The following is a 23320-nucleotide window of genomic DNA, read 5'->3' as shown; positions in this document are numbered from 1 at the left end:
GACGCCGACGTCGTTACCACGGTAACCAAAGCAGATATGTAGACGCAGGGCAGCTTTGGGCTGACGCTGTTAAAATCAGTCAGAACGCACAGATCAGATCTGTGTCACTTGCAAATGCAGTGTGAAAAGTCGGGCCAAAAGATCAGATTTGAGAACCAAATCGGATTTGGTCTGGATTTGACTGCAGTGTAAAGCCGGCCTATGGGAAATGCCCGCATGTAATGTAATGACAATTTTCAGGAAAAGTTGGCAATGAAAGTCAAACTCAAGGTTTTTGAAATGTGATTGGAACTTAACTGTATTTGTTTCTTACATTTATATCTGCCTCTATGAAGGTCATGAAATGTTTTTGGTGAAATGTTACTTGATGCATTAATTAATTTGTTGCGACCATAGGTCGCTATTTAGTATGACAACCTCCAGCTCATGTCTGTCTGTCTATCTGTCACACCTCATGCTCTTCTGACAATTCATTTGCACTGACCTTTTCTGACATCACAATGATGACTCGACCAGCTCAGTGTTCTCAACGGGCCCGAAAATTAAGGCCCGTCCCTAGCTGGTCCGGCCTGAGGCCCCGTCTGGCCTTACTAATTAGCATACATTTTACGCACTACCCTAGTACCCGGCCCGAAAACGTCAATATTAAGTCCATATATGGGCATTCCCAGATGATGCCCTATTAGGGCAACCACAATAATACAATCTATGTTATGCCTATATATGGAGATCCCTGATGTCATCAATATTTAGCCCTCATATCTGGGAATGCCCATATATGGACATGGCCCATATCTGGGAATGCCCATATTTAGAAAAAATTGTGTGAGTCCATGTGGTCTATGACGTCAAACATCTATGATGTCAGTCATCTCCATATTTGGGAAAATATGTCCACATTTTGTCCTACTTAAACAACCAACCAGGTCTGCATTTCTTTGGTCAAAGTTGATCCCATTCCAAAGAGGCAGTGCTCACCCAGCAGTTTGCTGTCACCCTGGCGGATGCGTGCACGTGCCCATGTTGCGCGACCTCGCCCCTAGGCCGTCTTATATAATATAATTTGTACAATTATTCTTCCTCCTGTAGGCAAGCCGCTTATCCACACTGTCTCTTCAGTATGACAAGCGTGTGGATGATGAACAACGAGGAGGAAAACGTAAAATCAAATTGGTCCAAGGAAGGGTGTGTATAATATATATTTTTCTCTATGTTTTGGTATTTTATACCCAGCTACTACTTGAACCCATACAATTGCCACTGAGAAGTAATTGAAAATTGATTACTGTAATTGTAATATCGCTTTATCCAACCACTCAAATAATGCTTCACAATGTACTTCCTATTCCCCCATTCATACACAGTGCACACTGCACTGGTGGAACACTGTTACACAATACACATCACATACTGATGTGTTATACGTCATACCTCAGGTATAAACTGTATACCTGAGCCATAAAAGCTATTTATAGGACACTGATAAAATGCGTAGAATGCTTGAAACACATTCTACCATATCCGTCATTGGCTATATTTATAGTTTGACCACTTCCCCAATCTGTAATCATATAAAGGTTTTATTTCCTTTGGTTAACCCCTTAGCTGAGTCACTGACTACAATATGAGCCATATTCAGCAAATTCCATTAATACTCATAAAAGCCGGAATATGACAGGGCAAAAAAAAAAAAAACACTGTATTTGGTCAGTTCGATATTTGTCTTTGTTATCTTAAAGAGAGTCGTTGGGTGAAGCCTTAAAAGTTATTTTTTACTATAGAGCTGTTATTCAATGATGTTGTCCAGGTTATTTAAACAATCAAATAATTCTTGTGAGTATTTGAATGGATATGTTAAGAGCCCTTCCTGATATGCATTCCATTATTGTGTGTGTCTTGAAGAGAGCTGGGTCTTCAGAAGTGTCAGAGGACAGTAAAGGAGACCAAGCAAAGCGGTTCCTGGCAGAAATGAAAAAGTCCCTGAGCCTGGAGAACTTCCAGCGAATCATGCAAGCTCTTCAGGATTACAAGAAGGGAAACGATCTTGATGAGCTGTTGACTGAGACAGCCTCCCTCTTGACCGGAGATGTCAATACTCACAGCCTGTTCAGAGGTAAGTCATATGATAGTGGTCTCATGCTATGTGATGTGACTGAATGCATGACTCTGTTTTCAGAAGTGATTCCCTCAAGAGTGCAAATTTGTGACACTTGGGGCAAACGGTAGTTGACAGGTGTTGTCAGGGGTGTCGTACCAAATTCTGGGCCCTGGGTACAAGGATTCACCCCTATTTTGTGCTTTAAATGAAAAATAGCAGATATACAAGCTCACGGTGCCGCGCTGCGAGGTTCTACATCTATTTTTAAATTTACTATAATAAAATTATTTTGTTAGGAATGCAACAAAAACATGAAATATTATTGAATAAAGTCTCCATGGAGTGAGTAATCAATTGAACAAAAGTCCTTTTGGGGGTGGCTTTTAAGCAGGGACACTAGTTCTATGAATCTTTATTGAATTCATGAGGATGTAGCCATAAACCTGGCATTTAAAGGTCAGTTTCAACAATGAAAGGTAAGGTCGAACTAGGAAGTGGTGCTGTGGTGATGAGAACTGCATGGACCATGTGTAGGTGTTAACATTTACAACTATGATGAATAGCAATGACTTGAATTATCTCTGGAGTACAACATATACATGTGAATGTTAGTGTGTCTATCTGTCAAAGGGTCTAAAGGTTTTTTTTTTCTTTTTACTTCAATGACTTCCATTATGGCATTATAACCTTCCAGGAATAGAACGCCTGCAGTTTCTATTAGCGTGGATTCCCCAACGATGATGTCACTGGTCTGAACTGTCCACAGACCTCATCTGAGACACAGAATGAGTAGACAAAAATGGGACCATATTATAACGAGCATTAGTGAGGAAAGATTATATTATATTGGAAATGGATGAAGTTGTCCTTTAAGTAATTTCAGTTCTGGTCTGATTCGTACTTTGTCACATGACGGAGTATACATTGACCACATTTAACCTGCTCTATTGGGGATAAAAGAAGCTCATACGTGATGCTGGTGTAGTCAAAGTGCCTTCTATGTCACTAGCTTAATACAATGATGTGGCTCTGTAACTAGAGATGGTCCTCTATTGGACATGTCGTTCTAGTACAGTATGATGATGTATATACTGTTGGGGCTTAAAGTGTTAGTTCACCTATTTTTGACATAAAGCTGTGTGAAATACTTGCCATTAAAACAGTGGTTAAAAATGTATTAATTGATTACCAGAGTCCCGTGGTCAGAGTTCTGGTCAGTTTCGAATGAATATTAAGTAGTTTCAATGGGGTGGGGGGCATTTGGCGTGGCCCAATCATTGAAAATAGATTAATCCACAAAACTATTTGTATTGTTGGCCTATTTCTACCATATAGAGCGAGGTTTCGTTTTGATCAGCTGACTGCAAAGCACCTTGTTTTGGGGAAATACGATGCAGCGGTGTAGTGATACTGGACACAAAAAAATAGTACCATGTGACAGAGAGGTCAAAGTTGAACGAAAGTTGGTCTATTTGGTAGAAATAGGTCAACAATACAAATGATGCTAGTTTTGTGGATTCATCTATTTTTAATGATTGGGCCATGAGCCCCTGCCAAATCACCAGAACTACTTTATATTCATCTGAAACTGACCAGAACTCTGACCACGGGACTCTGGTAATGAATTAATACATTTGTAACCACTATTTTAATGGCAAGTATTTCACACAGCTTTATGTCAAAAATAGGTGAACTAACACTAAATTAATTAATATGTATGTCGCAGGTTTCTACCAGTTCATACGACCACATCACAAAAAGATGTTTGATGAGAAGTGCCTGGAGTTGACGGGTTCTGGGTGTGGATACAAGCCTCATCATTCTCTGTCCAAGGAGGAGAAGGATGCACTCCTACAGCAGGGTGGTAAGCAATGCTCCAACTCTTGATACCCAGCAGTATGCCCAGGTACACGTCCAGTCAGTGCATCTTGGGAGTTTGTTACAACCACGTTATTATTGCAATATATAGTACAACCATACAGAAGCTTGGGATCTCAGATCCTCAAACAGCTTCCTCCTCCGGGTGCCCAGTACCAAACTCTGCACCATGGGGGACCGGGGCACTTCTGCTCAGCTGCACCGCTTCCAATCTACTTTGGGCAGACCCTAGACTTGTCTTGAAAACGGGCCTAAAAACCTTTCTATTTAGGCAGGTCTTTTTGTGTTACTTTTTGGTTAGCTACTGTCAGCAATATGCTTTTGAGCTTGACACGTTTTTCGCCCCCTTGTTTTAACCTTTTGTGATTGATTTTTTAACAATGTAACTCCCTGAGATTCCTTATGAATGAAAAGTGCAATACAAATACAATACATTATTTAATTTTGTTTTGTATGTGTGAGTACATCTAATTTCCCAATATACAGGCAACGTCTATATCCTAAAATAATATATCATATTATATTATATCCAATCTACTGTGCAAGCGCGTTTGAACTAGCTTGCAGGCTACGCATCATTTACTAGCAGTGTAGTGCCACGCCCTGTGAGCATAGTGTCACTGCTGGGAGAAAAAATGTAGTGGCTTCTGACTCAGAAGATTGAAATGACTAATACATGTTATTATGTTTTGTTTACTTTTTTTCTTTTCTTCTAAAAGTAGCAACATTACCGGTAGCAACATTATATAATGTGCTTGTTTTCATCCCGCTTTTGTAGGTCGATCGGGTGCAGCCGGGGCGTCATCCAATGGCAGCTTGACCTCGGGCGAACTGAACACGGCTCTGCAGCTCAACAATGGAGGGTGTCACCTAGGCAACCATGCCTCGGGGAAGCCTGGTGCGACGCAAGCTCAGACAGGTTGGGGATTCCGTTTACTTCTCGTATTCTTCTCTTTGTTTATGATGGGAATCCTCTGCACGCACCACCTGGTTGTGTCAAAGCATTAGTCAACATTAGCTGGATATCATTACATGCTAAACTGCGCACAGTGGATTTCCTAATAGACAATGTTTGTCTGTCTGTCTATCGAGTTGATTGACTCAGTGGTCTTCATAACATTTCTGTGTGGATGTGTTTTCCTGGCAACAGTTCAAACAGATGCAAAGAAAGAGTGTCAACACTTTGTGGACGAATTGAAAAGAGTTCTGGGATTGGAGAAGAGCAACCAGCTTATAGGAGCCATAAAGAACTACAAAGCTACAGAAAACTATGAGACCATGGTGTCCACGGTGGTGAGCGTGTTGACCGAGAGAAATGAAAACTTCGATCTTCTCATCAGTAAGTCCTTTTTTTTTTGTTCTTCCATTTGAATGAATCTTTTCTGTAGTATAAAATATTTAACCAGATTTATTTTCTTTTTTCAGAGTTTGGCCAGTTCGTTCGTCCTCACCATAAGAAACAGTACAGCGAGATGGTGGATGCACTGATTGGTGGACCTTGAAGCAGGGGCGTCACAAGGGGGGGGGGGGGGGGGGGGAGTGGGACTGAGTTACTAGGGCCCAAGGTGGAGGGGGCCTTAATTATTTAGCTATTGAAAAATAGCAGATCTACAAGCTCACAGCGCGGCACCGAGTGCTGCACTGCGAGCTTGTAGATCTGCTATTTTTGAAAAGTCATGAAAATGTGTTCAAGTCTTTGAAAATATGTATTTTTTTAAGCGAACATTTGTAACTCAAATTTTGCTTCTGAGGGGTCCCTGGAACTAAGGGAAACAGGTTTTTCAAAAAAAGACTTCAAAATTTGAAGATCTACAAGCTGCTATTTTTCAATAGTTAAAGCACAAAATAATGCGTAACACTTTCCCAGTCTAAATGGGTTAAATCCCCTCCCCTTATGAAGAACATTCATGGGGGGCCTGCAGTGAATCCTTGTACCCAGGGCCCAGAATTTGGTGTGACACCCCTGCCTTGAAGTGATCTTTTGAGTTAACATAATGTAACAGTAACATAAATGTTCAAAAAGTCATATTTGACCCAGACAGCAGTTATCAAGATTTGGCTCGATTCTGAAGTGACTCATCTGGAGGTTAGATTGAGTCAAGACCCAACCTGACGTACTGTGGTGGGGCTGTTGACATTGGGTTGCAAAAGTGCAGAACGAAAAAATAATATTTTGTTTGTTGCTCCAATGCCTTTGAAGACAAATCCCAGAACAACCCCACGGATGGCAAGTTCATACTTGAACAGTGAATCTGATCTATTACATGGCTTTGTATTACAGAATAACCACCATGTTGTTCTTTCTTTGACAGTATGTTTGTACACTGAATGAAGTAGTATTATGTTCAAATGCAGATTTAAAATCTTTGGCCTCACATAAATGTTAATATTTTGGTGTAATAAATAAATGTTTTTTTTTTTATTAAATCCAACACGCCTTAATTTCAGATTATATTTTATCCCTATAGTGTACTACAGTGTAACGTCGTTGTCGGGTGGAAACCTTGTATGTCCATGACCGTTCGTTTTGTATTTATCATTTTAAAAATGAACTAAACTAGTGAAAACAGCCGATCTACAAGCGCACAACGCCGCGAGGCGTTGTGTGCTTGTAGATCGGCTGTTTTCACTATACTTTTGTGCGACGGCCTTGTATGATGAAGCAGGGCTTTGCTTTGTGAAAAAACGTATACATTTGAAACTTGGGAGATACAAGGTTTCTGCCCGACAGTGACGATATGCTTGTGTGTGTATATGTACATAAGATAGAAGAACAAGGTACCCTATTTATTAGCAGCATTCTCTTGATATTGCTGAAAATTAATGCAGGTAAGAAACGGTGCACTACACCATTGTGGCTCGGGATCCCCAGGAGGTCTCCACATAATTTTGAGTGGAAGGGGTTCCACAGATGACGGTGACGTGACAACGGCCAAATAATTGTCAAATCATAAGAAAGAGGCAAAAACTAAGGAGAGATGCTTTTTTCGTAATTATCTGTGGAACCGAGGCAATACTAAATTGAATCCCTCACCTCCTACATTCCAAGGGCTTATCGGGGTGGGGGGTCCCCAGTTCAAATATGACTATTTTGGGGTGTGGTGGCCTGTCTAGAGTCATGAGGAACTTACGTACTTGGGCAAGACTGACGTCATCAATATGACGAGGTCAGTCTTACTTCCCAAGTAACCATAGTAGTTCCAAACAACTACATGTCATGTATGTAGTGTAGTCCCCTACAGGTAGTTGTTAGGAACTATTGTTATGGGGAAGCCTTTACTTCCACATTCTCTGTTAACAATGAAGGTCTATTGTCTGGAGCTGTGTTGAGCTCCATATTTGGGCAAAGACGATATGTGGAACTCCGTCTTTGGGCCCCAATTTGGGGGACATACACACAGGGAGAAAAAGGCTGACAAACAGCCAAAAAGATTGTACGCACATTTAGAGCCATATAGGCTGGGTGCTGGACTAAAGGTAATCAACAATAAAAAAAAAAAAGAAAGAAAGTCTGCACACCAATTTTGCTGTTCCCAATATAGTGTTTTACTGTGGACATACACACAGGGACATAGAAATGGTGCTTACTGGCATTTTTGTTGTATATATATGTGCACTGATTATCTTATTTTAGGTTAGTGATTTTGTATGATTATTATCTTATTCTATATTTATATTTGGTCAGTGTTTGCCTTGTCACCTTGATTTGTTGTCATGATTGTTTGTTTTCTTTCTTTCTTGAAAATAAACTGTGATCAAAGCCTGGTAGGAGGGACATGCTATCAAAAGCCTAATGGAAATTGAAATAAATAATGGTGATAGTCTATGTGAAATTGAAAGCTGCTGTCAGTGTCAACCCTCCCGTTTTCTGGTATTCCCCACCCCTACATTTTATCTCGCTGTTCCTATTATGTTTTCCTGTAAAGCCCTCATTTCCAGACAGGATTAGGCCATCTAAATTCAATATAGTGTTTGTTCTTCACGTGCACAGCACACGACCTGTAGAGGGAACAATTGTTGACAGGCATTAACTGGTGTCACGTGTCAAGGTCTTTGTGCGCGTGTGTGTGTGTGTGTGTGTGTGTGTGTGGGGGGGGGGGGGAGTAGAATGCCTACTATAGTATTCCTATTATGAATGACTAATCGTCTTACTATCGTCATGTGTGTTGAAATGACTCATCCTCCAGGTCATCCCAGCAACTACATATAAACTCCACAGCAGCGCATAATGTGCAGAAGCGAAAATAGCACTTCGAATAATAGAAAATGCATGTTCTATTGCATGAGGTGAGTGAGTAGATATTATTAGACCTAGGCTATATATTGTCTATACAATGTATAGCGCGCACACACACACACACACGTATGTATATTTATTATTTGTTAGTTTACATATTTCTTTATAGCTCACGGATTATAGGCTACTACTATACCAGCTATAATTAGTAACACGGTTGTTAATGTATTTTATGTCTTCATTTATTTCCTCTAGTTGCTCTGTGTGGCGGTGCTCTTACCTGTGGCGCTGTGCAGCACCATCATCCAGGTCCATGCAGCGACAGCTGCTCACACCTACACCTGGAAGGACGAGGCGACCGGAGAGACCCTGGTGTGCGACATGTGTCCCCCGGGACAATATCTACTCGCTCACTGCTCCAGGAGCAGCAAGACGGAGTGCGGCCCCTGTCCGGAGAACCACTTCACGGAGGTCTGGAACTACATCGACCGCTGCCAGTACTGCAGCCGCTTCTGCGCGGCGTACGAGCAGGAGAGCGCGCCGTGCACGAGGACGCACAACAGACAGTGTCAGTGCAAGGCTGGTTATTACAGCAGACACGACACGTGCTTCAGGCACCGCAAGTGTCCCGCTGGGGAAGGTGCCACACATCCTGGTAAGTGTCAAGTAAGTGTGTGTGTGTGTGTGTGTGTGTGTGTGTGTGTGTGTGTGTGTGTGTGTGTGTGTGTGTGTGTGTGTGTGTGTGTGTGTGTGTGTAGACTAGACTGCAGTCACTGCACCATTACAAAACCCGAAAACCATGTTGCCATACCTTAGCAACAGGCATGATGAATTTATTTTATTAAGTACATTTTATTTGTTTCCCCTGTAGCCTGCCAATTCTGCCGAAAACCGTGGTGTTTGTGCACTCTTGGTCAAATACTTAATAGACTAAATAAGTCGATTTAATTGATTAGTTTGTGAGTAGGCTATTTCAAGTTTTCAACACAGCCTACATTTAAAGACATGTTGAGCTGCATGAAGATGTCACATCACACAGTGATTAGGCTATTAACCTTTTTCATTTAAACGACCAGCAATAATATGTATTTCTGGGACCCCATCTGAGTAGGCTACATTTGTATAATTGTTAGATATGATTTGGTCTAGACTTCTTGAACTAAAGGTTATGTTATTAAAATTAAAAAATGTATTAAAATTAATTAAATTAAAATTAAGATTAGTTTCAGTTCGTTTATGAGTGTCTGTGTTCTGCAGCAACCCACTGATGGCTGTGTTTATATGGTTACAATCTAGCCTATAAGCCAGTGCAAGGCAACATATTTCTTGTTTTCTTTTGTTTCGTATAGTATAACAGTATTGTTTTTATTATTGATTACCACAGGTGCAACACACCATGACGTAACGTGTACCCCATGCCAAGAGGGTTTCTTCTCCTCCGAGGCCTCTTCCACTAAACCCTGTCAGAAGATGAGAGAGTGCCAAGCAAACTCCACCACTATACCTGGTAACGCCATGCATGATGTCTTCTGCTCTCACTGCAAGAATGGAACCAAAACACGTGCAGGTCAGAATGTAACCCACCCTTACAATATTAGATTTTTTTTGCATGTGTCCTTTGTCCTATACCAGTGGTTTTCAACGCTTTCCATATCAAGGTTCATTATTTATTCTGTATTTGAGCCACGGACCACCATTTGATGAGATTTATCCTCTCATACCCAAGACTTTGAATATTATCTTGTCACTGGATAAGATTTTCTTCACAATTCCACACTGTAATGATGAGATAACAATAACATGCAAAATAACAGTTCTTCTACATTCTCTAATTGTGTATAGTAGACTTCTAGTAAATTAAGTAATGCAGATTTTAAACAATAAAGTCACTCTTCAGAGCGTAAAATCATCAATCAAACCATATATGGTCCATTTGGGTATCAATCATTTACCTGGGAACCACCTGGAATCCCCTCAAGGACCACTGGTGGTCCCCGGACCACTGGTTGAAAACCACTGTCCTATACGATCCCATTCAAGCCGCTGAGCAAACATCAAATTTGCACAGATATGGAGAATTAGAAATCTTACCATTACTCTGATTTAATGTTATTCTCTATTATTGTTATTCTATACCTCATCTAAGTTAACAAATGTTTCCACATCTTTCCATGCAGAACGAGACTTGTGTGACAGGGAGTTAATGAAGTTCGTGGCCATGCAGATCTTGCCTCAAAGGAAGGAGAAAAGACTACACACGATCCTGAAGAGAAAGACGAGACTTCACAAGCAAAATGCATCTACTCTGGACCTCTTGAGGAGCTTAAAAGAGTTGCACAGAGATGTGCCTTTCTATGATGATGTCCTCACCATCCTGGGGGATGTCATCCTTCCAGGTTTAGAGCGAAAAGTGAGACAGTGGTTTGTGTGACATTACACTCGCTCAATGGTAACTAACTCTTATGTTCAAACCTGGAGGAAAGAAAAGATGAATCACTCCATTCTCCTCTCCTGGAGTGGATGAGAGGAAAGTATAAATAGACTTTTTTTGTTACCACCGTGCAGTGACTTTCTCTGGTGCGGTATCCTCTTAGATCATCAACATTTATAAAGGCGCACACAGTGGCAAACTCCATTGCCTACATAAAGGAAAGTAGAAACGGTACAAACCAAATGGACTCACTATACATTATTTATATTTTTGGTAAGACTCAGGTCAAGAAGGAAGTCAGTCATGTGTCTTTTAGTCCTTGTAAACCCATTTCAGTTTGAAAGTATCATTTAACCAATGTTTGCTGTTCTTTTAAATGTATACTTTTTTATTTTATATATTCTTTTATTTTATGTATCCAATTTATTTGTCTTTTTGTATGTACAGTATGTATAGAGATATATTATATTTACCTTCCATTTGTATTTTTTCTGCTTTTGTAATTGATGTTATCCTATGCAAAGTACTGTGTTCTATCCGTCTGTCTTTCAATGTTATACAGTAGGAGATACATAAAGTGGTTCCTGCGTGTAAATAAGCCAAAAAGCTTACTAGGATCTCCTTTTAGTTGAACTTGTACCAGTGATTTGTACTGTCATGAAACTGTACTTTTCCTATGCAACCTTCTAATAAATTCAATCAAACAAACAAAGTACCAAGTTGTTGAGTTTTAAGTCACCCGATATATCAAATATCAATACATTTATAAATTAGGGAAATCTACGTCTGTGTCTGCGCTGACGTCATCCAATGGGACCCTTGAAAAAAAACATGGTGACGTCATCCAATGGGAAAACCGTTAGCCAATCAGAGAGGGGTAAAGGGTGATGTCATAATATCTAGGCATTTAAGAACCAACAGCAAGAGAAGAATCCATAACAGATATGGTTGCTATGAATTACCGAGAATGGGCTTCCATCTAAAGGCATGAGAGGGGCCGTCTATGCCCGTAGCATAGCATATGCCAGATGGGCATAGATGGGCATAAACGGGCATATGTCCGATGGGATCCAATGGGAAAACCCTTGAGAAAACACATGGTGACGTCATGGAATACCCTTGAAAAAACAGTGATGTCATCAATCAGGTGATGACGTCATCATCACATAAAAACCAATGAGGGACCAGTATTCTTGGTGACGTCACCATCAATAAGTGGGACCTGATATAAACGTAAAGGGTGATGTCATAATATTGAGGCATACAGTATATAAGGGCCATGAGAGCGGCCGTCTATGCCCGTAGCGTAGCATATGCCAGATGGACACAAAAGGGCATATGTCCGATAAGCTTGAGGATTGGTGGCTTCACGTGACACTTTGACCAGACTATAAGTGGGCCAATTTCCATGATTGATCAGGTTACTATAAAAAGGGCGAAGCGGGCCCAAGCCTCTAGTATTTTTATAAATAATATGTATCATTTAGTTAATTTTTAAGAGGTGAAAGCCGCTTCCAAGGAGTGGCTTTGTCTGTCCCGTACATGTCCCGTGCATGCAGAATTGAGGATTGGTCAAGCTTCACATGACAATTTGGCCCTCCAGACAAAATCATTCATTCATTCAGAATTCATAAATATATAGAACTAAAGCACATAGAAAGTATAGATCTAGAACACAGAATGTATAGATCTAGAACACAGATTTCATAGCTCTAGAACACATAGAATAAAAATTCACCGCCTCACTTCAAAGGTTCGATTTTTTTTCATTATATATATAATATTATCCAATTAGAGCCCAGGATTTAGCAGCTGGGCAAAACGGTCAACTTTCTGTTCACTTGCATCTTGATTTACGGGATAGCCCAACGATAGCCTCTTTATGGCTGATCTCCAGGATTGTCATGTGTAGGCTATCCACATTGGTCATATATTTGCATTTGATGAGTCTTATCTCAGTTTAATGACTGAGTAATCACAGGACAAATAGTTTTAAAGGTTAGAGCTTTTAAACTATCACAATAACAGTATGCACTTGCAATAAGACTTCAAAATAAATCTCATCCCTCTGACATACAATAAAACTTTCAGGACCACAGTTCGCAGGGAAGCTTCCCTGGAACACCCTCGATGAACACAACATGACATGTCAGGGCACAGCAAACCTGGGTTGCCCTCTAGGGACAGACAGTTCCCCATAGACATTTAACAAGTTGGCTCATGATCACATTTCAAACTCATGTTCTATTACAGTACTTCCCATTACAGTCAATGTACAGCTGAAAGGGGAGACAGGGAATGAGGATATCATTCATTCATTCAATCAGAGCTGTAGATTTGAAAGAAGTCAAATTTGAAGATCAGGACTTGTGCCTTGACTTAAGACTCCTCTATGATGAGACTCGGCTACTTTAATACACAACTTGATTTGAGACATATCTATGAACTATGTACTGTATCACAGACCTGCAGACTGCAGTGGTGCTCATTCTGCCTTTCTATAGCATTTGTTTGGAGTAACCTTGGTAGTTGGGATTTAAAACCCATTTGGACATTTCTGGACTTGTGCAAACCCATTGTTACTGGTAATTGGTTTTACATCACACAGAAACCAACAGGTCAATTACATTTCTGTTCACACCCATCAGGTGGCGGTCTCACGACAGGCCACACCACCAGAGACAAAAGCTGCATTCAATGGCCAAGATGTATAGCTGTAGTGAACTACAATGGTGATGAAATACTATACAATTAATTATGCACAATAGATAAAGGTGAACTGATGTCATTTTCATAAAGCATTGTCATATAGGCTTGCCTAGGCTCACATTTAATAATTCTAAGAACGTTTCGTTTTGGTTTGGCTGCACCAGATAATGCCTGCACATAATCACCATCTTGCCCTGATGTTACACAGGAATAATGAGACTGCAACTTGAATCCTAACCCATGCCTTCATAATAATGGAACTTGAGATAGATAGTAATTATACGTGCATGGCAGGGCGTCACACAGAAACCAACAACAGCCATGCTCTCATGATATCCTGAAGGGCTCCGATCTCAATTCCATTCATGTCCTCTAAGGCCGGCTACAGACCTAAAGGCACAAAAACGAGTGCGTGTCGTGGGGGGGAGGCGGGGGGCAGACACAGCACAATGCATTCCAGATGGAAGTCGAGTGGTTTGAAGTCGAGTGCGAGTCGTGTGGTGTTGTGTGGTTGCGTCCAACTTGCTCACGACTCGCACTAGACTTCAAACCACTCGACTTCCATCCGCAATGCATTGTGCTGTCTCTGCCCCCCGCCTCCCCCACACAACTCTCACTCAACTTGTGCGTTCCAGTCTGAGTGCAGCCTAAGGCCGGCTACAGACCTAAAGGCACAAAAACGAGTGCGTTTCGTGGGGGGGAGGTGGGGGGCAGACACAGCACAATGCATTCCAGATGGAAGTCGAGTGGTTTGAAGTCGAGTGCGAGTCGTGTGGTGTTGTGTGGTTGCGTCCAACTTGCTCACGACTCGCACTAGACTTCAAACCACTCGACTTCCATCCGCAATGCATTGTGCTGTCTCTGCCCCCCGCCTCCCCCACACAACTCTCACTCAACTTGTGCGTTCCAGTCTGAGTGCAGCCTTAAAGGTATAGGCAACTGCATGGGGTCACAACAGTGACAGTCAGAGGGCCACAGGGAGAGTTCCCCAAACAATAAGCCACCTGTCTATTCACTTCCAGTGTAAATCAAAGTTATAAAAACATCTTACTCTTGCCAGCAGAGTGCGCAAGTACTGCGTTTGGTGATTTTGTATGTGGTGCCAGGCATGTCTGCTTGCGTAAATGTCCTGTAGCCAATGAGGGACCAGCATTCCAGGTGATGCAAGTGGTGATGGGGTCTGCATCAATATGCCGACGGGCCGGTGTTCCGACCACCTAAACCTAACCGTAAGCCTAACCCTCACCTCAGTAAAACTAACACTGGTGAGTCATTTCGGGTGTCTTTGGGCCATGTCCTATTACCTTAAAATCATGTAGTGTATTTTTTATTTTATTTTTTATTCCAAAACAGGTCTACCTGGTTCTCATGTGCCCACTCTTTGGTTACCCAACAATAGTTTAATCATATTGGCATACAGTAATAACCATTAGGTTTTAAAAACAAAATCAACGCATGCTTATGTTATTTCACATACCAGCCAGTCTGGGGTCGCTTTAGTAGTTGGCAGACAAGAAATACTGTAGTGCTCCCAGGAATACCAATATATCCATGGCTTATTTTCTGCTTGCTTTTTCACTTTGTTGTTTAGGCTATCACCTATCATGGATTCATGTCTAATCTGTTTGTACACAATCTTCTGTCACGTGTTTTCTTTTTTAAAGACATTCAACTCGGTATCGCTCGCACTTTCGCGCAGGCAACTGTGGATTGTACCTACAGCCCATAAACGGATTGTGTAGGCGGCGGAGCGGCGGAGCCTGTGTCTTAGCAACACTGTGTTAATAAGCCAATGGGCTGCTTACAAACAGCGCAGCGCCTCACTCAGCAATGGGATGCAGCACTTGACTCAGAGGAGAGCAGAGTGGAAGCTCTCTGACAGGCAGAATCGCTGTCATTTCTCAATTTAGTGGGAGTGTTTCAGGCAAAAATCGTGCACTTTATGAAAGAAGCATGAAATTTGGCACACAGTTAGAACATGCCATATGGAAAATCTTTGGCTATAGGGGCATCGCAGATTTGTCTTGGGAAACTTGTGGGAGCCAATCAAAGTTGGGCTCTCATAGACTTTACTATAGAGTAAAATAATACAAAAAATAAATATGCTTTAAGTAGCATGTGAGGGGTCAAACTAGGTGTTTTTCGGGATTCTGAATCCAATGCAAGCATTTGTTTTGCACGAAAAACATTCCTTTCCGAGAAACGGCCACCACAAAACTGTTGAAAAGTGATGACTCATCACTAAACCATACTTTTATCACTTATATGGGGTACGTTTTTAGCCCAAGGAATGGTTTTCCTGCAAAATAAATGTTTGCATTGGATTCAGAATCCCGAAAAACACCTAGTTTGACCCCTCACATGCTACTTAAAGCATATTTATTTTTTGTATTATTTTACTCTATAGTAAAGTCTATGAGAGCCCAACTTTGATTGGCTCCCACAAGTTTCCCAAGACAAATCTGCGATGCCCCTATAGCCAAAAATGTTCCATATGGCATGTTCTAACTGTGTGCCAAATGTCATGCTTCTTTCATAAAGTGCACGATTCCATCAAAATACTGCCCGAAACGCCTGCACTAATTAAATCATCCCGTCATTCATATTTATCCCCCAACCTTCAAATACGGGACAAAGAGCGTCCCGTTTCAGTTCAATACGGGACACGTCTTTTAGTTTCCAAAAAAGGGACGATCCTGTATTTTACGGGACGGTTGGTAACCCTAGCCAAGGGTGATGCCAGTGGTGAGCGCACCTCATGGCACGCTCTTCTGGCCCACAAGTAGGCCATACATGGCCTAATTGTGCACATGTCGCAAGTTGGCACCTCAACAGAGTGCAGTTCTAGTTTAAGTTTCCCATGACCTTCACTTGTTCTAACATATTGTAGGATAATCTGAATTTAGACAACTTAATCTTCATTATACTGTAGTGTAGACAATGCATCCCAGCCAATCACAGTGCGAGGTCAGAACTAACTGTGACGTCACTGCCAATATAAAAAGACTGCTTATGGAGCAGCTAATATTGAATTACGTTCTCTTAGTAATAGTTCCAGTTTGATTTAGTGATGAGAGAAATAGGGAGGGAAAGAGACACGAGCTGTTGCGAATCCAACACGTTAAGGGGCTTCGAGAAAGATTTCAGGAGGACCAACCTGATAATCAATTACCTGCCTCAGAGCACAACAGATGAGGAGCTGAGGATTCTATTCAGTAGCATTGGAGTGGTGCAAACCGCCAAGGTCATTAGGGACAAAGACAAAGGTCACAGTTTACAGTACGGGTTTGTAAACTACATTAACCCTTGTGATGCAGCCAGGGCTATCCAGACGTTGAATAGACAAAGGCTGCACTCCAAAATCATCAAGGTGTCCTATGCACGCCCCAGCTCAGAAGCAATTCAGGATGCCAACATATACATCAGTGGCCTGCCTAAGACCATGACCCTGAAAGATGTAGAACAGATGTTCTCCCCTTACGGACGCATTATCAACTCCTACATGCTCGTCGATGAGGCAGGCAAGTCCCGCGGGGCAGCGTTTATCCGGTTTGACAAGCGGCTTGAGGCCGAGGAGGCCACCAAACAGCTGAATGGCCAGAAGCCTCCTGGAGCATCTAAGAAGATCAGGATTTCAAAACCCATCTTGTGCATGGGCCCCGACGTGAAGGCTAATAAGGCTGCCGCCGCCGCCCAGCGTGAAGACAACCAGCACCCCGATGTAAAGGATGAGCTCACCTCATATCCTAAGCATCAGGGTGGCACAAACAGGGTGCCGGTGCCACGCATCTTTATCTACAATCTGAGCCAGGATACCGATGAGGAACAACTCCGGCTGATGTTCGGAGCCTTTGGCACCGTCACTAACGTCAAGGTGATCCGAGATTTCCATACAAACAAATGCAGGGGATTGGCTTTTGTTACCATGGTGAACTATGAAGAGGCTATCGATGCCATTGCCAAGCTCAACGGGCGCAGTGTCGGAGACAAAATCCTTCAAGTTTCCTTCAAGGTCGAAGAGAGCGATAGAGAAAGAGATATGGGCAACGACACGCCGGACATTGATCTCAGAGAGAAGATCCAAGTATCTTCCAAGACTGGAAGAATAGGGAGTGACACTGTGGATGACCTGGAGAGAGATGGACAAAATGACAACCGTCCACCAGACTGTCATTGCCGAGATAGGGCCGTATATGCACCTGATGATAAGCATCTGTGGAGGCGTTAATGTCAATCTGTGTGCATCAAAACAACCACAACTGGAAAACAGCTGGCCCCCGGGCAGGAGATTTTAGCTCCATGTGATACCCATGTAGTCTAGACCCCTTTTATTGAGCTATTCTTACTTGATCAAAACAACCCGACTGCAGGAATGTACAATGGAAAACGTGACCTATGAACATTAATTAATACATATAACCGTGCTAGGCCTATTTGTTTTTGTTTAGTCTTTTGTTGCCTAATTACTCCTCGTATTTTGTCGACTTATTTGTTCATCAAAATAACCAAAAATGCCTATGTATTAGTTGATTTATGAAAATTGTGAACGATGGAGATAGTTTTTGTTTTTATTGTTTTTGTTTTAAACTTTTATAATTAAAGATCACAATCCCAAATACATGTTTTTGTTAGATTTCTTTGTTAGTTTTGTTTGGGGGAGGAGGGCACCACATACGCTTAGGGCACCCGCCATTACTGCCCAAACGGCCAGGAGTAAAAAGCCATAGTAAAGCCATAGTATTAACAAAGACCATGGACTGTTCCAGCTGCTATTCAGTGTATTGCGTTTAGCCTTATAACCATTCAATAGACTTCACTCCAAACATATTGTAGTTATTATTACTTATGTTAAAGGTGACCTAAAATCGTGTCTCCACTTAAATCCCAATTGGTCTTATTAGTGTGGTTGCCTAGAGGGCAACACATTATAGCTTTTATTCTTTATTCTAGATAAACAATTCAGACTATGAATAGGAAAATGAAGAGTCCATTGAGTTCAATGGAGGAGTGGTGCAAGCCCGAGGATTGGTCGAGCTTCACATGACATTTTGGCTATCCAGCCTTTAAATGCATTCTTTCTATTCTTAATTTGTTCCACGGCTGGTCTTCCCCCAGGGTTACAGACTCACTCCCTTGGTGAGCTTCGTTTGAGTCCCAGCCCCTCCTTTTTATGTTTTGGTATACGTTGTTGTAACTATATTTATTGTATAGTATTTTTTGCATTGTTTGTCTGTCTAGGCTTCTGAGTGATGAATGTTTAAATGGGCCACAATGGAAGCAAGCCTATGGCTTTTTTGTGATTACATACTAGAGATACTTGTATACTAGAAAAAGATGCAATTGGAAATTGCAGGTGTGGTAGCTAGACTAATCCTCAAGCTATAGCACCACTCTCCCATTGAATTCCAATTGCACTTTTCCCCCATTGAATTCCAAATGCATCTCAACTACAATCAGAATCAGTGATGTCACTTTCCATCAATTTACAATAGTTGCGGAAAAGTCTATCCATAATAAAGTTTCCCCAGAACTATAGTGTGGTTGCCCTTCGGCAACTACACTAATTAAATTCAGTTCAAGATCATGTTGTAAACCTTCTAGTCCAGATAGTCTGGATGTATGAAAAGGAAACTTGACATGAGACACATACTCTGCAGCTGGTGAGCTGGTGGTATTTATTCTGGCGACGAAGTGCGCGTTCGGAAATGCGCACTCAACACACTGGTGTGCCATGTTGTCGTTCGTTTATTCGGTGCACTTGATGCGTTGTCGTTCGGAAATCCAGTGCGCGGCGCACTGGTGTGTTGAGTGCACGCACTCACCAACCCTACTCAGAAGATGGGGTTAGGCGGTGTGGTGCGTCAGTGTGGTGTTTTGATTGGTTGGTTTTCATCGCCGTGTCTCGAGCGCTTCTCAGCTGTGAACAATGGAGGAAATTACCGCAAATGCAGCATTTACAGCTTTATTGGTCGTTTGGGCTTGATAGTTTCACACGCATCAACATGTAAACTAACAGCAGGTATGCCAATATTATGAATTACATCTCCTTTCAATATCAATGTTACATTAGCAACTGCTGCTTTTAAGGAAGTTTACCTTCAGAGTTCAGAGTGAAAAAGCACACAGCTGACTCTTAACTGGTCGTTCGTAAATAAGCCACACTGAACGCACACTCCAACGCCACGCCCACTGCACTCACTACACTGAGCACACACCCGGTGCGGGTTTCCGAACGCACCCGAAGAGTCGTGAAGAGAGGTCTGCGCGCTTCAGCCAACACAACGTAGAAGGGCTCGTTGTGCTCAACAGGGACACATTGCATAAGAAATAATAATACCTGGGCACTTCAGGAATACCCAACTTAAAAATAAAAAATAAACACCCAGACCAGCCGAGTGCTCCAATATTTTATCTGGGTAGTCATTCCTGAAGTGACCAGATATTGTTCTCTCTGAGATGTGAGGAAAGAAAGATCATCCAGAGACATTCATAAATTATCATTCATAAATGCTGTTCTTACATAGTTTCTGTCCAAGAACATTAATGTTTGTGTGTTTATAATTGGTGTGTTCTGCTCAAGTGTAAGATAGAACTAGAAGAGAAAATTTCTAAGAAATTTTAAGTGTGCCTGCAGCTCGCTAAGTCTGTGCAACCTTCTGTAGCGGTTGGTGTTAGCATTAGCGTTATTTCATTTGACGCAACCCGCGTGTCTGTATGACAAACGGTTCACGAGATCAAGGGTCACTTCCTGTTTGGTGAGGGGCACTTCCTGTTTGGCGAAATAGGCCCCAATTAAGGTCATGGACGATTAATGAATTAAAGCTGCAAGCAGCGATGACCAGGCCCTCGCAGCTCTACCCACGTCACAAGGCCAGCAGCCAATCAGAAACCAAACAGGAAGTCAGCCATTTCGACTAATTAGTGGCGTTTTGGAGCATTTTTGGCCGTTATCACGGGTCGCACTTTAACGACAGTTTTTTGAGAAAAAATTGTTTTGTGAGAAAAAAAATTTGAGAAAAAAACTTTTTTGAGAAAAAGAAATTTTGAAAAAAAAATTGTGAGAAAAAAAAATCTTGAGAAAAAAAAATGTGAGAAAAAATTTTTTTGAGAAAAAAATAATTTTGAGAAAACAATTTTGAGAAAAAAAATTTTTGAGAAAAAAAAAATTGAGAAAAAAATTTTTTGAGAAAAAAAAAATTAGAGAAAAAAAATTGAGAAAAAAAATTTTTGAGAAAAAAAAAATTTAGAGAAAAAAATTGAGAAAAAAAAAATTTGAGAAAAAAAAATTTTTGAGAAAAAAAATTTGAGAAAAAAAAAATTTGAGAAAAAAATTGAGAAAAAAAAAATTTGAGAAAAAAAATTTGAGAAAAAAAAAATTGAGAAAAAAAATTTTTGAGAAAAAAAAAATTTTGAGAAAAAAAAATTGAGAAAAAAAAAATTTGAGAAAAAAAAATTTTGAGAAAAAAAAAAATTTGAGAAAAAAAAATTTGAGAAAAAAAAATTGAGAAAAAAAAAAATTTGAGAAAAAATAAATTGAGAAAAAAAAATTTGAGAAAAAAAGAAAAGGTATGACACCAGCCGCAAGTCTGTACGACAAACGGTTCATGAGTTATAGAGGCACTTCCTGTTTGGTGAAGGGCACTTCCTGTTAAAGAGGGGGCGAGGCTTAATCAATTACAGCTCATCCCTATTGGTCGGAAAAAGACCAAAGTTGTGTGAGCATTTTACATTTTAAATGACGTTGCTAGGCAAAAGTATGGCAGAGTTATGTGGCGCCAAAGTTTCTGGGTTTTTTTCGGAGTCCCCCATTCAAAGTCAATGGAGTTTTTGGGCGTTGTTTTTTGCGAATTACATCGCAATCGTAAAGCGGATCGGAAAGAAAAGTAATAGCACACCATTCCCGGCCGAGCCGCACATTTTGATGTATATATTGCGGGGGTGGCGTAAATCGTGCGGCAGTTATTACGTGCCGAAGTTTCCCCCATTCTAAGTCAATGGGGTTTTTTGGCGTCGTTTTTTGCGAATTACGTCGCAATGGTAACGCGGATCGGAAAGAAAAGTAATAGCAACCTATTCCCGGCCGAGCCGCACGTTTTGATGTATATATTGCGTGGGTGGCGTAAATTGTGCGGCAGTTATTACGTGCAGAAATTTGTGGCGAAACTATGGACTTAATTAAGTATGGCGGATTACAATAAGTGTTTTGCCATTGCGTTGCATGGCAGGCACACTTAATTATTACTTTACTGCACCCTCTTCTGGAAAGCATACATTATTACAAGGCTGCTCCAAAAGAGAACTGGTAACTATTAACTGTAACAATACCTACAGTCATTGTTCTCATTTTCTGGTCTTTTTCTTATTAAGTGTGCCTGCCATGCAACGCAATGGCAAAACACTTATTGTAATCCGCCATACTTAAGTAAGTAAGTCAGTAAGTAATGTTCTTGCAAATTTCGGCACGTAATAACTGCCGCACGATTTACAGCACCGCCGCAATATATACATCAAAACGTGCGGCTCGGCCGGGAATGGGGTGCTATTACTTTTCTTTCCGATCCGCGTTACCATTGCAACGTAATTCGCAAAAAACGACGCCAAAAAACCCCATTCACTTAGAATGGGGGAAATTTCGGCACGCAATAACTGCCGCAAGATTTACGCCACCCCCGCAATATATACATCAAAATGTGCGGCTCGGCCGGGAATGGTGTGCTATTACTTTTCTTTCCGATCCGCATTACGATTGCGATGTAATTCGCAAAAAACAACGCCCAAAAACCCCATTGACTTAGAATGGGGGACTCCGAAAAAACCCCAGAAACTTTGGCGCCACATAACTCTGCCATACTTTTGCCTAGCAACGTGATTTAAACTTTAAAATGCACACACAACTTTGGTCTTTTTCCGGCCAATAGGGATGAGCTGTAATTGATTAAGCCCCGCCCCCTCTGTATTCCTATTGGCTGGGTTTTAAACAGCCACTACTCCAGTTCACAGCATGGTATCGTCTTGAAACTTGGTGTCTGGACTTAAACGGCCAATAGGGACTTATTACTTAAGCCCCGCCCCTCTTAAGCCCCGCCCCTATCTTCCTATTGGCTTAGCTTTAAACAGCTTTATCTCCAGTTTGCAGCATGGTACCGTCTCGAAACTCGCTGTGTGTACTTACATGGCAAATAGGAACTATCTGTAAATGCTTAAGCCCCGCCCCCTCTGCCTTCCTATTGGCTGGGCTTTAAACAGCCATGTCTCCACTTCCCAACACGTTACTGGTCAAAAACTCGGTGTGTGGTCCCACAGTCCCAACGGCTAACCGCTAATGCTAATGATAACACATGCTAATGCTAACACATGCTAATTCTAACACATGCTAATGCTAAAAATGCTAATGCTAATGCTAACAAATGCTAAAGCTAATGCTAACACATGCTAATGCTAACAAATGATAATGCTAACACATGCTAATGCTAACTAATGCTAATGCTAACTAATGCTAATGCTAATGTTAACAAATGGTAATGCTAACACATGCTAATGCTAATGCTAACAAATGCTAATGCTAATGCTAACACATGCTAATACTAATGCTAACACATGCTAATGCTAACAAATGCTAATGCTAATGCTAATAAAAATGTTAATGCTAATAAAAATGTTAATGTTAAAGCTAATGATAAAAATGCTGATGTAAAAAAATGTAATAATGATGTTAATGTTAATGCAAAATGCTAATGTTAACACCAACTGCTATATAAGGATGCTAATGCTAACACCAACTGCTATACAAGGTTGCACACACTTAGCGAGCTGCAGGCACACTTAAAATTTCTTAGAAATTTTATTTTCTAGTTTTCCTTTTATGCACCACAGCCCCTTTAAACATGCATCAGTTTCAAGTTTTGTTATTGTTCCCTTCTATTGAACATTTAGTCAAGCAATTCACTGATGTTTTCTTATACCTCAT

The 23320-nt window shown here is 41.1% G+C and overlaps 2 protein-coding genes across 2 annotated transcripts in view; both read left to right on the top strand.

The window, feature by feature from the left end:
- The window catches only part of rtel1 (regulator of telomere elongation helicase 1), a 34170-nt gene extending 28678 nt beyond the window's left edge, over nucleotides 1-5492 (top strand). Inside the window, exons 28-33 of the mRNA XM_080734094.1 lie at nucleotides 1090-1185; nucleotides 1903-2113; nucleotides 3825-3962; nucleotides 4755-4895; nucleotides 5127-5315; nucleotides 5402-5492. Of these exons, the coding sequence (XP_080590220.1) occupies nucleotides 1090-1185; nucleotides 1903-2113; nucleotides 3825-3962; nucleotides 4755-4895; nucleotides 5127-5315; nucleotides 5402-5478 (852 nt within the window). The 3' untranslated portion in view covers nucleotides 5479-5492. The remainder of the gene's footprint in view (nucleotides 1-1089; nucleotides 1186-1902; nucleotides 2114-3824; nucleotides 3963-4754; nucleotides 4896-5126; nucleotides 5316-5401) is intronic.
- Nucleotides 5493-6799: 1307 nt separating this feature from the next.
- LOC308291005 (tumor necrosis factor receptor superfamily member 6B-like) lies at nucleotides 6800-10870 on the top strand (the record flags this gene model as incomplete). Its single annotated transcript, XM_080732918.1, has 5 exons — nucleotides 6800-6805; nucleotides 8469-8868; nucleotides 9637-9780; nucleotides 10391-10623; nucleotides 10808-10870. 5 exons carry the CDS (start codon nucleotides 6800-6802, stop codon nucleotides 10868-10870), a joined length of 846 nt encoding a protein of 281 aa, XP_080589044.1.
- Between the last annotated feature and the right edge of the window lie 12450 nt (nucleotides 10871-23320).

Source organism: Nannobrachium achirus (assembly GCF_963921795.1).
Source record: "Nannobrachium achirus genome assembly, chromosome: 9".
NCBI lineage: Eukaryota > Metazoa > Chordata > Actinopteri > Myctophiformes > Myctophidae > Nannobrachium > Nannobrachium achirus.
This window is presented reverse-complemented; position numbering and strand designations above follow the sequence as displayed.